The sequence below is a fragment of the Momordica charantia genome (assembly GCF_013281855.1).
Source record: "Momordica charantia cultivar OHB3-1 chromosome 6 unlocalized genomic scaffold, Mcharantia_2.0 BLBB01000006.1, whole genome shotgun sequence".
NCBI classification, from domain to species: domain Eukaryota; kingdom Viridiplantae; phylum Streptophyta; class Magnoliopsida; order Cucurbitales; family Cucurbitaceae; genus Momordica; species Momordica charantia.
Genome location: NW_028275164.1, coordinates 30,474,220 through 30,487,958, shown reverse-complemented (window position 1 = coordinate 30,487,958; position 13,739 = coordinate 30,474,220). Strand labels below are relative to the sequence as shown.

The following is a 13,739-nucleotide window of genomic DNA, read 5'->3' as shown; positions in this document are numbered from 1 at the left end:
CATTTTTCACTTCTACCATTTAAGTTTGTTGATCTTATCTGATGATCCACCTTTGGCTTGCTGATCATTGTCGTGAGATCTTGATCTTTTTTTTTATTAGATGATTTTAATAAATATATATGTTTTATTGATATTTGGGTTTCGTAACCCGCTCTCTTCTACTTTTTTCTACAAAAAAAATGTGTTTTCTCCGCTTAGTGTCTTTCTTCCTTCTTTTTTTCTAAAGTGTTAAACGCATGTACCAATCCCTTATAAGATATTTTGAAATACTTTATAATTGAAAAAAATATACATCATAAATAATTTGTTACTATTTTTTTTTTCTAAATTTTGAGGTGTGGTTAGAATTATTTAATTTAGTACTTATAAAAAAAATTAATTATTCAATATAAATTAATAAATTTATTATTAATTTTAATATATGATCGCGTAAATTGGAAATATTTGTGGGGCACGTGATAAGAGACCAGTAATAGAATAAAAGTTAAGAGGGCTCGGGCTATATCCACACTGGACCTGGCTAAATCTGCCACTGTTTGTATTCATTTTTATAGAATTAATTTTAAATATTTTATATACTTACAATATATTAATTAATGAACGAGTCAAAGTCAATTCCAAGAAATATGTTTAAATTAATTGATTATATAATCCATAATAGTTAGTTATAGTTATTGAGAAATGAATTTTCATATTAATGAATTTAATTAAAAAGAAACTAAAAAAATAGCACAAAAGGAATATATATTTTTATATATAGCATTAGGTTTAAACAACAATGACATAAATTATAAACTTATACAATTACACTGAGTCCAACCAAAAATCACTTTTGTGTCATTTAAAAAAAATAATGATATTTTTATAAATACATATTTGCTTTTGTTACATGATTTAAACTATTATTTTTTCATCTCTTTTCAAAAAAAAAAAAAAAACTATTATTTCTTCATGATTGTGTTGTGACCATAATTAAAGGAATGTCATAAATGTGGCTAACACAAACTCCATTTAGTCTACTTAATAATGTTTTTTTAGTACATATAAGATTGAATCTTAGACCTGACAAAAATATCTACAAATTCTTGTTTAGCAATTTACGGATTCTCTGGGCTTGATTTTTTTTAATAGGTTTTAAATTTCACAGACACATAAATTTATCTGTTAAATGGTTTGCTAATGCTCAAGAAATATTAGTTTTTAATTTGTGGGAATTCACCATCAATAGGGAATAAACCAAGACAATTAGATTAAAGAAAACTAAAAGGGATTTGTAGGGTTTGTTAATGACAACGATATCTCTATAATAGTATGATATATTGTCCACTTTGAACATAATTCTCATAACTTTTTACTTTATTTTCACCAACCTCATACCAATTGAGATAATTTTCTTCATCTATATACCATGAATCATCCATTTCCCTGGTCAAACATTTATCATCTTGTAAGTTCAATTAGGGACAGAAATGCTTAACAACATATCATTTCTACTGATTCACCCAATAACCTTTTGGTTAGGATAGATATTTTAACCAATTGAGTTATGCTTAAGATGATAATAATTGTGTATCTTCTTAGTTCGTCTTCAGATTCAAATAATTATTAGAAAAATAAAAATTTTGAAGCATTCGCTCTAACTTATTCTTCACAAACATTTCGAATTAAAAAAAAATCATATATAAAGTAAGATAGAATTCAATGTGTATCAATATATTGACATGAAGATGAAGCCGTGACAATTAGTTGAGGCAACTATTGGGTAGTGGGAGTATTTGACAATAAAGTGACTAAAATGATTATCTTTTTTTGAACTTAAGAACTAAAGTAAATATTTCGAAAGTCTAGAGACAATAAAACAAACTATACAATTTAGCGATATTGTATCGTGGCTTCAAATATTATAGCATATTACATATCCATATTCAATCTCAACCATAAGGTCTAGAGCTCTATATGGAAAATCTTGACAATTGGTATCATAGAAACAAATGCAAAACATTTATTTTTCTAAGCACTCTTTGAAGCAAACTAATATAAATGCTTCATCGAGTGCCTCTTGTCTTTATCTGATTCAAGAATTTCTCAAACGATTATTAAGGAACTTCTAAAATTGTTTTTAATGGGCTAAAAGCACAATTATTCCTATTCTTTTGAAGGTTTCCGAGCTTATAAAATAAAAGTAATATTCTCAAACAAAATTCATTGAAGAAATATTCTGTTCTTGTACACCTTTGAATTTTCAATGACATCAAAGGGCCTCTGCTCAAACTTCATAATATTATAGCAACAATTATGATATATACAATCAATTTATATCGATTTTGTTCGAGAATATTTATTTTTCTATGGTTGTTTTGAACATTATTGTCAGAGTTGATTCACTCAAATGCCAGCCTTTGTGTGCCAACTAATGAAGCATACTGACCTTTCTGAGCCAGAAGTTCGAAATGAGTTCCCAGCTCAACAATTTTCCCATCACAACAATATGCAATTTGGTGAGCATTTTGGACCGTGCTCAACCGATGTGCGATCACCAATGTCGTCCTTCCCCTCATTAGATGGTTCAGAGCGTCCTGAACCAGTCGCTCACTGACTGCATCGAGTGCACTGGTCGCCTAAAGAAAAGATAAAACACTATTGTATCAGTCCAAGATCTCGATAAATTCCCAGATCGATAAACTACAAGACGCTGGTACCAAGTCATGAAGGAAAATACAAATTCCAACAACACTTGCCTCATCAAGTATAAGGATTGGAGCATTCTTGAGCAAGGCTCTCGCAATAGCAATTCTCTACAAATGATACAAGTTAAACGTCAGTCTATCCTCTCCCTCCCTCTCTCTCTCTTCTCACACGCTTCTTGAGACATCTTTGTTACCGTACCTGTCTCTGGCCACCACTTAGAAGGCCTCCACGTTCACCGACCGGCGTGTCATAGCCCTTCCAAGAACGAGACAGTCCATGTTAATAGCAAAATAGGGGCCAGCAGAAAAAAACATGGACTATCTAGAAAATAAAAAACAAACCTGAGGAAGTGTAACAATGAAATCATGGGCGTTTGCAGCTTTGGCTGCCTTTATCACCTCATCCTTTGTTACATTATCATCTGGAAGACCATATGCAATATTCTCCCCAACAGACACCGAAAAAAGAACGGGTTCCTGTATCGTCATCTTATTAGTTTTCATTGTTTCTTTTCCTCTTTCGTAAACAAGAAACAATTTTCATTAGCAATTTCCTAGATATCAGTCTCTACTAACAAAACAGAAAACCAAAAAACATAACACTTAAGCTTCTCAAATCTGCTGCAAATCTAAAAAGAACAAACAGTCTCATAAACATGGGTAAAAAAGCCTATAATGAATTTTGAAGCAGGATCTGCCTTATTCATTCAAGGTAAAAGAATAAACAGTCTAAAAAAAATGGGTAAGAAAGCCTCTACGTTTCAATCAAGAAAGCCAAACTGAAAACCAAAACATTTGGGAAAATCCTATAAAGAATTTGAAGCAGCATCTGCCTTATTCACTCAAGGTAAGTAGTATGGTTAGTGTTCAGAGTAGGTGTAGGCCAAGATATTACTTGATTCACAATCGAAACAGCTCGAGCCCATTCTCTCTTATCAAATGCTCGAATATCCTCGCTGGAAACTTTTATCTGACCTTGCTTTGGCTGTAAAATGTGCATATTATCATCCAATCCCTATAAAATATCAACATTTGTGGATATAGAAGGAAAAGCTTACCTCATAAAAACGTGACAATAGCTGTACTATTGTACTCTTTCCTGCTCCACTAGGACCAACTAAAGCCGTTATGGTCCCGCATTTAAGGGTTAAATTCAAACCATTAAGAACATTAATGTCCGGTCTCAAAGGATAAGAAAAGCTCACATCTGCATGATAAAAATAGACACAAATTGAGTTAGGAAGCTATACTAGACACACTCTCAATTTGTAATTCTTCCAAGTGTCTATACAAAAAATGTTTTATTTTAAAAAGTCATCCAAAACACACTTCATCTTATAGGATGACCTCCTGACCCCACCCCACAAAATTTGATTGTCATGGCGTTTTCAGAGAGAAGATATTGAGAACTGCAAGATATTTACCTTCGAGACAAATATCACCGGACCAAGCAAGATTGATAATATTGCTAGAAGATTTGAGGGCCGCCATGTACTGCGTTTTCACAAATCGACTACTTTCACCTGTATCATCACTAGAGAATAACAACTTATATTTTTCATTGGGGAATTCTTTTTGCTGCATCTCTTTTTCCAACCCATATGCAAGTGCTTCATCAACTTCTTCTTTTAAAACAGTATTAATTCTCTCAACAGCAGCAAAAGTTCGACGGAGATCTCCAAATGTATTTACTAATCCTTGAACCTGAATTAAAGTCATTAGATGTGTCAGTAATGAAATAATGAGATACTGAGAAAGGGTAACCAAAGAGAACCAGGACTCACAGCAAATGTTAGAGTAAAAGTATATCCAATAAAAGAAGCCATGGTTCCAACAGAAAGTTCGCCCTGCAAGGATATAATACGAATATTTAGGAAGGGGACAGTCAAGACACAAAATATTCTTTTTCCAAGAAGGAAACACAACTTTTATTGATGGAGAGAAAAGTTACAAATGAATGAAGTTTAAAAATTGGAATAAAAAAATGACATATTACCACAAAGTTCAACAATACAGAATATGGAGAACACAACCCTCTCTAGAAGAAACCACTCATTCATAGAAAAGGTTTTATTATTATTATTATTACTATTATTATTATTATTACTTTGCCAAAAAAAAAAATAATAATAATAATAAAAGGAAAAAATCAAAATAATAATTTATGACAAATTGTGTACAAACGAACTATGATTATGGTCTGTTATAACTTATAATTGCACCCACGGATTGTAAAACTTAAATCTTCAAACTTAATCATTTCTGGATTATAACTCGAACCCCCTTTTTTCTGGATCCATCTCACAGCATAAGTGTACAAATTGAACCCTTTCATTATCCTCCATTTTTTAATGTGAGACAGAAAGTCTCAATTTCTCTAAAAAAAACATCTCTTTAAAAAATCTATTTCTCTCTCTAAAAGAAAGTGTCGTTCTCTCCCTACCACAATCTTCTCCCTAAAAAGGTCTATCTTTCTCTCTCTGAATCGCTCCTTCATCTAAAGAAACAAGAAAACCCCAACATATCACTATACTCAATAAACATTTTAAATTGCTCATAAAAAGAAGTGAATGCAAAGTTTGGAAATTACCGCTCTCACTTTGTCTCCTCCAAGCCAATATAACATCATAAGAGAAACATAAACAGCGACTCTAGTTAAAGATTCATTCAGAGATTTAAAAGTCCCAAGTGATATGCCACTACGCTCATATGCAATAACCTGCCAAAATTTAAGAAAAAAAAAGGAAAAAAAAATATTATATTGCTCTAAGATTTATCTGAAGTTAGCTTTACAGTTCCCAATAATATCTTACCTGGTGACCAAAAGTGAACATTTGACGCTTTTCGCCACCAAAGGATCTCACCTGTAATAATGTCTCTGTATGTTAACAAGAGCATAACCAAAAAATTCTATAGGTCTGGTATATCAAATTTAATGATAATACATGCAACAGAGTATGTTGAACTCACAGTACGAATTGCAGAGAATGTCTCTGTTGCACAATCAGCCATGGATGCTTGAGCTAATCCATGAGCTTTAAACACAGGAATGGTTGAACGCTTGTACACAGCTTGAGAGAAACGAGAGTCAGCATTGAAAATAAAGAAACAGAAAACATGTAAATTGGTGTAGCTTATAGCTTTCGGTTATAATTGTATCTTGTCCTGCTTGTCGTTTATTTTTCCAGATACACTGGCTGTTAATTTGGTTACCTAAGTAGAAGATGTTTGTTAGTTACTTGTATTTAGGATAGGTTTTTCCTTTTACAGTTTATAGACATGTAGACACTTGCGTGTCTGGTCCAATTTTCGTGCACCTTAACTAATCTCACAGGACAACTACCTATCCTACTACATTTGATTACTAAGAAAAGGGGTAAGATATTAACCTTACGTAAGTAGCCACCATGGTTTGAATCCATTCCTTCCAAGCCCTTTACTATTTTCATTACCCGGCCACTAGGCCAACATAGGGGTGTAGCGACGTTCAGATTGGATTCAAGAGATAAAGAAGTTGTTCGTTAGTTACTTATATTTAAGATAGATTTTTCTTTTAATAGTCTGCGAGTGTACGGGCTAGTTTTCGTGCACCTTAACTAATCTTACAAGACAACTACCTATCTTACTACATTTGATTGCTAAAGGGAACTTGTAGGATATTAAATCTTAGGTAGGTGCCAATCATGACTTGAATTCATTCCTTCAAAGCTCTGTACTTTATTCATTGTCCAATGAGACCACTAGGCCAACCTAGGGGTGTAGACACATCCAGATTGGATTCATGAGATAAAGAAAGAACGTGACAGCAGGAAAAGAGAACACACTTTCTCCAATCTGGATGCCCCTTAAGAAAGAGGACTAAAACCACATGGAAAAGTAAACAAAGGGCAATGCAATTTTGCCATTGTTAGAGTATTGGAGAGTAATGCAATTTGAAGGAATATACAATCAAACTAGAGCGCCAGGCTTCAAAGACTAGCATATTCGTTTAGCATAAAAATGTGTTCCAAGGAAGAAGAAAGGAAGGGGAAGAGTTTTAATCTATATAAATGCTGTAAAGAAAAATAGCAAGGAACCTCTGAAAGAAGCTAGCTAAACCGATAAACTTACCGACTGAAAAAGAAACAGTAAGCATCAGCAGACCAAGAATAGGTGCGAGCTGGGGGGACAATGCAAATAATATACATATTGTTCCAATCACCTGTAGAAACAAGACATGAGAGGCACAAGATCCGACTATCATTAATGGATATCAAAATAAAAATAACAAACTATGAAACCTATGAAAAAGAAAGGCACAAGGTAAAGGTTCGTATATAGGAAATTATATTCGACCACATACTAACTTTATTCAGCAACTAGAAACCTTAGTCACATTTTTCAACAATGTAGTTATTCCATGGAAGGTAGAAAGTAAACAAAAGATGGGACACAAAATCCAACCACATTGAAATAATCAATGAGAAAACAAGTTCAGTGGAAAAAACATTATATTTCGATCAGCAACAGTGGTAAAAATCTATATGCTCAAATGCAGGCAACACAAAGCTCACTTGTACTTGGTGAAGAGTTGCTTGCCTCAGAAAACGCTCTGAATCCACGGTCCCTTGAAACATTCTCACTCACCACATCCTTAAGAGAGCCCAAGTCAGAAGTTAACAATCCAGTAATTTCACCAACCTTGAAAGGCAAAGTCCAAGTCAATTCAATTGAAATATCACATTAAGAAATTAACATTTCCAATAGAGATACGTAAATGAGATAATAAAATAGAACGAAGAATGAGAGAAAAGAAAAGAAAATAATTTCTAACCATCCTGGTACCATCGGATCTGGTTTCTTTTAAATGAATTGGTTCTTGCAATACCTTCCTCTATTTGTCACTCCATTTGGAAGACTCAATTTCCCAAGAAAATTAGTGTTTATTTTGCCACTATTTAAGGCACTTTGAACACGAATGACAAGATCCAAGCTAGAAATTCTTAATGGTCTTTTCCCCGTAATTGGTGCAGTCTCTACAAGAACAATGGAGAACATCTTTTCCTTTGTTGTTTTTTACTGCCAAAATTTGGCATAAGCTATAAGGCATCGTCTGAAAGTTTATTTCCCAAGGATGGTGAGTGTCTTTCTATTGATCAAGTTCAATCACCAATCATCCTTTGTATTTTGTAAACCAAAAATTTTAAGGTTATATGTAGTTATGGCGGCCTTGTGAATTATCTGGTTGAAAAAGAAACGGAAGCAACTTCTCAAAGGTTGAGAAAGTTCTGCATGATGTTTGAGATAATGATGTTTTTATGGCATCGTAATGCTACACCATGAGTTTAGTAACCATTTACCTCTACAATTGGAGCCAACTGGGGAGTCTTTTAATAACAGACGAGCCTTGCCACTTTTGTTATTCACTCAATGATGCCATCTACGCGGTTTAGTCTAAGGCATGGCTCAACACCTAAGGACTCCATCTACATGTTAAGTAAGGATATGGCTCTGGTACCACTTGTTAGGATAATATACTTCTCCCAATTTCCACAATGATTTGACACCTAAGGAGTTATTAGAAACATCTCATACCAATAGAGATGTTATTATTTACCTATCCAAAATATTCTCAATTTTCAACCAATGTAGGACTATGGATGATCACATCCCTAACAAAGGGGTCGGGGGCGGGGGCCAAAGAAGAACAAGATCTATGTGAGAGGAGGATATGGGGGAAAGAGGACCCAATTGGGATTAGGACAATTAATATGATTCTTTGGTTATAGCAACTGTCCACTAAACCTGATTATACACATTGAAACCAGTATGACAACTTGTTATGAAGGTGCCTAAAATAGACAGTTCTTTTTTCTTTTTCTTTTTTACTGCAGTAGATTAGGAATAAGTGGTTCAATATACATACCTTGTATCTGTCAAAAAACTCCACCTGAAAAGGAAAAGAGAGAATACAAATCAGAAGGCCAACATTTTACATAATTACTTGGATTGGAAAAGCTGCAAAATAATGACAAAATAATGTTTATGACACTGCAAGACTGTAAAATCCACAAAGGAAAGGGATTTTACCTTCTGAATTAGCAACCTTCCAAAAATTTGGGCTCTTAATCTTGCCATAACCTTCTCCCATATGAAATTCATGTTTGTCACGAATAAAACCGTCAATATTGGCTCCAATGCATACAAAATTCCAACCGTACTCAGCAGCCTCCACAAAGACCCAGATTTTGCACCTATAAGTACCTCAAAAAATCTTCCTACAAAACCAACCCATGAAACTTTCAGCATTGAAATTAGAACTATGTAATTGAAGCACTCATACCACTTAGAACCTTATGTGAATTTCATCATCCTCTTCTTTTCCTTCTTTCTTTTTTTTTCTTTTTTCTTTTTTCCTTTTTTCATTTTTCGAAAAAAGTTCAATTTTTAACCTGTGCTAGGTGGGTGAGTAAATTATTAACCTAAAACTTTCAACTCCATCAATGGAATAAATTCTACAATTAATATCCTCAATAGTTTTTTTTTTCTTTTATGACAAAAAAAAAAAAAGACAACCAAAGCCCATAGGGACGAGAGGTCCCTAAGCCTAAAAAGGAGGCAAATAAAAGTCTTCCAATTTCTGACATGAGACTATTTCTGTGTTATGTTCTTATGGTTGACTCTTTTAATTGTTAATTACTTATAATTAGTTGGATTTCAACATTTTATTGCTAAATTCAATCGTTTAACACACATACTTGATTTCGTGGCAATACTCCAAGTCTATTCAAGATTGGGTTTGGACATCTCTTTGCCACGATTATCGGTGCTTTGTTAGTTAAATTTTGTACAGCATATAAGTTGATTTATGGGTAAATTTCAAATTTAGCTTTCCAGATACATTAATTGCAATCCGGAGAGGGTACAATTGGTGCCTACCAGAGGGAAAAAAAGTTCAAAAATGGTGCCTACCAGAGAAGAAGGGCATGGAGAGGGTACAAGTGGTGCAGCTGATAAGAGTGAGAAAAGAAGCCACAATCCGGAGGTTGTCCTTCCTCAAAAGCCGCCATAGAAGCCCCCAATTCAAAACGCGAAGTACCCGAACCTGGGAATCCGAATCCGAATCCGAAGCGCCGTCGAGCTTTGGGTCGGGGTCGGTGGCAATGGGGTCGGAGGCAGGCCCGGTAACATAGGCGAAAGTAGCATTGGAATTGGAATTGGCACTGCTGAAGCTTATTGCTGGCTTCTTAAATCCATGAATGGAGGAGACAGAAAGCAGAGGAGACGGCGGCCAGAGAGCGGAATTGGGGCTGCGATTGCGGTGGCGCGTGGGCTTAAGAGTGAAAGGGAGAGAGAGAATGGCAGTAGACATTGAAGAAAGCTGGAGAATTACGAGAGACAACAACACAAAGAAAGAGAGAGCTTACAAGGGATAATAGGCCTAAGGCCTACTAGTGCGGAATCATGCTTCTTTTCTTTTTCTTAGAATATTAGACGAGTCGCATGATGCTCAATTTTCACGACATTTTCGTATATTTATAGGTTTGACATACGTTCATATTACTTCTCTAGTCTTCCGATTAGCGTGAAAAATGTTGATTTTAAATTTCATCATTTAAAATCCAATAAATTATTTTAAATTTTTATCTTAGGACGAGAATGATTTGATTTCAAATCAATTTTACTAATTTGGATTTTTTCGAAGTATAATGCATGATGTGGTGGGAGATCGAACTCACAACCTCTTGGTTGTAATATATGTCAATTATCGTTAGTTATGCTTACTTCGACGATTTATGGATTGAGTTTAATTACACGAACCAACATTTTCCATAATATGAAGGTTAACTATTTAAACAAAACATCTAAGCATGTGAATATAAAGAATGGACTAATTTAGCCATTTTAATATAAAACATTTTTTATATATATTGAATGCTTCATACAACTTAAAAGAGGTATTTTCTTATGTAAAATAAATAAATAATTAAAAAATAAACTTGAAAGGAGGAAAGTAATTTTGATTCCCTATCAAATCAAAATTTCACGGGAGGTAATGTTTTGTCTAATGGACAAAATTATTCCTTTAGAAATTTTAATCAACAATAGCACAAAGCTTCATACAATTATTATAAATTTAATTTCTACACTTCATTTTAAAAAAACAAATCTATCATATTTCTCAAAAAAAAAAAATCTATCATATTCATTGAATCTATTTGATTTAGTGAGATAGAATGTTACCACAACATATTTTTATATATTTATAGGTTCGATATAAGGATGAATTGACATTTTTATCATTAATAAAAAATTGACGAAATATAAAAAAAAATTCAAATAAAATAACATTAATATTAATATTTTTTAACTCACTTAAAAATAGTAAAATGCTTATTTATTAATTTGAATATTTGATGTGAATTTTTTTATTTTTTTATTTTTCAAAAAATATCTATCTATATTTTCATAAATTGAGACTTTGATTGTTTCCATCAACATCAACATTTTCGACTTTATAAATTTTTAGTAATTATATTCTCATTCTAATTACAAACAGTTTTAGCCAAAAAAAACATCAATATTTCAAATTTCGATACCATAAAATTCTAGTAAATGGTATAACATATTCATTCCGATTGATTTTCCATTCCTTTATTTGTATGGTTGTGGGAAGAAAGTTAGGCAGAATACAGAAAATGCATGAGAAATGCTCTGCACAGTAGTTGGGCAAAGGCCCTTTCATTAAATAGAAAAAAAGAGTACATATGGAGTCAGTACATTGGGAAAAAAATAAAACCAGCTAAAGCAAGAGAATAAGGGTGAAATTGGTATTTAGAAAGAACAAACCTGACAGGGAGTTGTTTGCTGGCAACTCGTTGAATAGAATGATGGTCAATTTCGATATGTTTTGTATGATGCATCATCAGATTTGCCATCGTATGTTGGACTCATATTATCACACAGAAGTAACAGATGAGGAAGTAGATGAATACTTATCTCCCGAAGAACTAATTGAATCCAATATGAGATCTGTCATGGCATTGGACGATCCCCTATATTCGGACTCTACACTTATTGAGAAAACTTTTTGTTAGAGTATTAGTATATGTAGAACACATATTAATACAATTATTATTGGACTATTTGATGGGCCAACTAAAGTGATATGTAAATAATATTGAGTATGAATTTTATTTAGGTGATACCCATTTATTCTTATTGACTTAACAAGGATCGAGGAAGAGTCTATAAATAGAATACAAGGGTTATGAAGAATAAAACCAGCTCATGAAGGTTCTATTTAGTTGCTGCCATACATTGTATTGTTGGCTTACTTGTGTAGAGTTGCCATTGATGAATTGTGTCGGGCACGGTACGGTACCATCTATGAAGTTTTTTTTAATACAACAAGTGAGAGTTAGGAGAGTTAAACTCATAATCTATTGATCATAGACATGTGTCAATTACCGTTGAGCTAAACTCATGTTGATGGTACCATTGATGAAGTTATTCATTCCATAGGCAATAATGACATTCAACAATTTGGTTCTTAAGGCAGTTGGTTTCGTTGATGGAAAAAGGTTGGACAAGGGGAGGAAATATACATGTGGTAGTATTTTGGGTTGTGAATAGTACTTGGGGATTGAAAGTGTTTTTGGGAGCGATTTTGGCATGACCAAAATCATTTTTGCCATTATCAAAATCACTTTCATTTTTTATTGATAATGTTCGGCAAATTAAAAAATTGATTTTAGGAAAGTTTAAAATCACTCTAAATTGATTTTTAAGGTATCATTTTGATGATGATTTTGAAAAATCAATTATACATTAATTTATTTTTATCAAAATCACTAATTTTACCATCACTTCCAAATACACCGTAAGAATTTAAGGAAATTGACTAATCACGGCCAACCGCCTGAACCTACCAATTCCCTCTAAGCTCTTTACTATTTACAATTGTCCTTATTGACTACTAGACCATCCCATGATGATTGAGTCGAGAGATATTTGAGGTAGAGTAATTTGAGGACTTGAAATATTTGGAGCTGGTTGTCGTGAGTTACTCACACAACGTCGTGGGAGTAATGACTATAGGTAACGGAATCACTAGTTGTTATGAGCTACTTTAATGGAGTTTCCGAGTTATTTTCATAACTGAGTTGTTTTTCTTTTCAAGTTTGTAGTTCGATCATTTTGTTTGTATTTTTGGTTTGTTCTTGGTTTTATACGGTTATTTTTCTGGTTCGGTTTTCTTCCTGTTGTACCTTTTTGCCATATACCTTAATTTTGCAAAAAAAGAAAAAAAAATGTTAATGTGCCTTAAAAACAAAAAAGTAAATATATATGTGTCTAAAAAAAGTAAATATATATATATATATATATATATATATATATTAAAAGGAAAAAAAAAGAAAGGAGAAAAATGCCCACTAGGCTAGGATTTGGGGTATCATCTCTTAAATAATTATTTTTTAAAAACAAATGACAAAATTAGGGTAGGTTTCAAAGTAATTACATAAATAGGGTAGATAAATCGCAGGGGTGGCCTGCGATTTGACTAAAGTCGAAGCCGTTGTCCGCGATTTCGCTAAAGTCGCAACCATTAACTGCGACTTCTCCCTGATGTGGTTCCAGTGGAACCACGACTTTACTGTCTGGTCTTTTGTTCTTTTTTTTTTTTTGTTTTTTTTAATTTTGAGTTTGGAAGTTTCCCTTTGTTTTTTCAAGAATTTGGAAGTGCAGCCACTTCTTTTGGAATTTTATTTTATTTTTATTTTTTATTTTTAAATTTGGAAGTTCCCTTTTTGTTTTCCCTCTTTTATTATCTTTTATTATATTGAATTTTGAAGTCAGACACTTCCTTTGTTCTTCTTCTTTTTTTTTTAATTTAGAAGTGGCAGTCCGACTTCCCATCAATATTTCTTTTTATTTGTTTTAAATTTTATTTTAAAAAATCACAATTTAAGAAAAAGACTAAATTGTATAATATGAATTTTCTCTATATTCATCTATGAATTACCTATAACATGATGACATCTTATGCAATAATTTAAAATAAAATAATTA

The 13,739-nt window shown here is 32.9% G+C and overlaps 1 protein-coding gene across 1 annotated transcript; it reads right to left on the bottom strand.

The window, feature by feature from the left end:
• Positions 1–2,177: 2,177 nt before the first annotated feature.
• Positions 2,178–10,166, bottom strand: ABCB28 (non-intrinsic ABC protein 8). Its single transcript, XM_022303809.2, has 16 exons — positions 9,639–10,166; positions 8,757–8,944; positions 8,593–8,616; positions 7,266–7,367; positions 6,798–6,888; positions 5,658–5,758; positions 5,501–5,551; positions 5,278–5,406; positions 4,472–4,534; positions 4,112–4,391; positions 3,746–3,894; positions 3,583–3,672; positions 3,030–3,164; positions 2,887–2,943; positions 2,739–2,795; positions 2,178–2,618 (listed from the first exon to the last, which is right to left on the bottom strand). The coding sequence occupies exons 1-16, from the start codon at positions 10,036–10,038 to the stop codon at positions 2,382–2,384; spliced, it is 2,154 nt and encodes a 717-aa protein (XP_022159501.1). The 5' UTR covers positions 10,039–10,166; the 3' UTR covers positions 2,178–2,381.
• Positions 10,167–13,739: the final 3,573 nt, after the last annotated feature.

Excerpts from the sequence above, each read along its gene's own strand:
- ABCB28 (XM_022303809.2), bottom strand. The coding sequence starts at position 10,038 with ATGTCTACTGCCATTCTCTCTCTCCCTTTCACTCTTAAGCCCACGCGC. Across the intron at positions 8,617-8,756 it reads GAAGGTTGCTAATTCAGAAG|GTGGAGTTTTTTGACAGATA; the intron begins GTAAAATCCCTT and ends TTTCCTTTTCAG. Across the intron at positions 2,619-2,738 it reads CAATCCTTATACTTGATGAG|GCGACCAGTGCACTCGATGC; the intron begins GCAAGTGTTGTT and ends TCTTTTCTTTAG.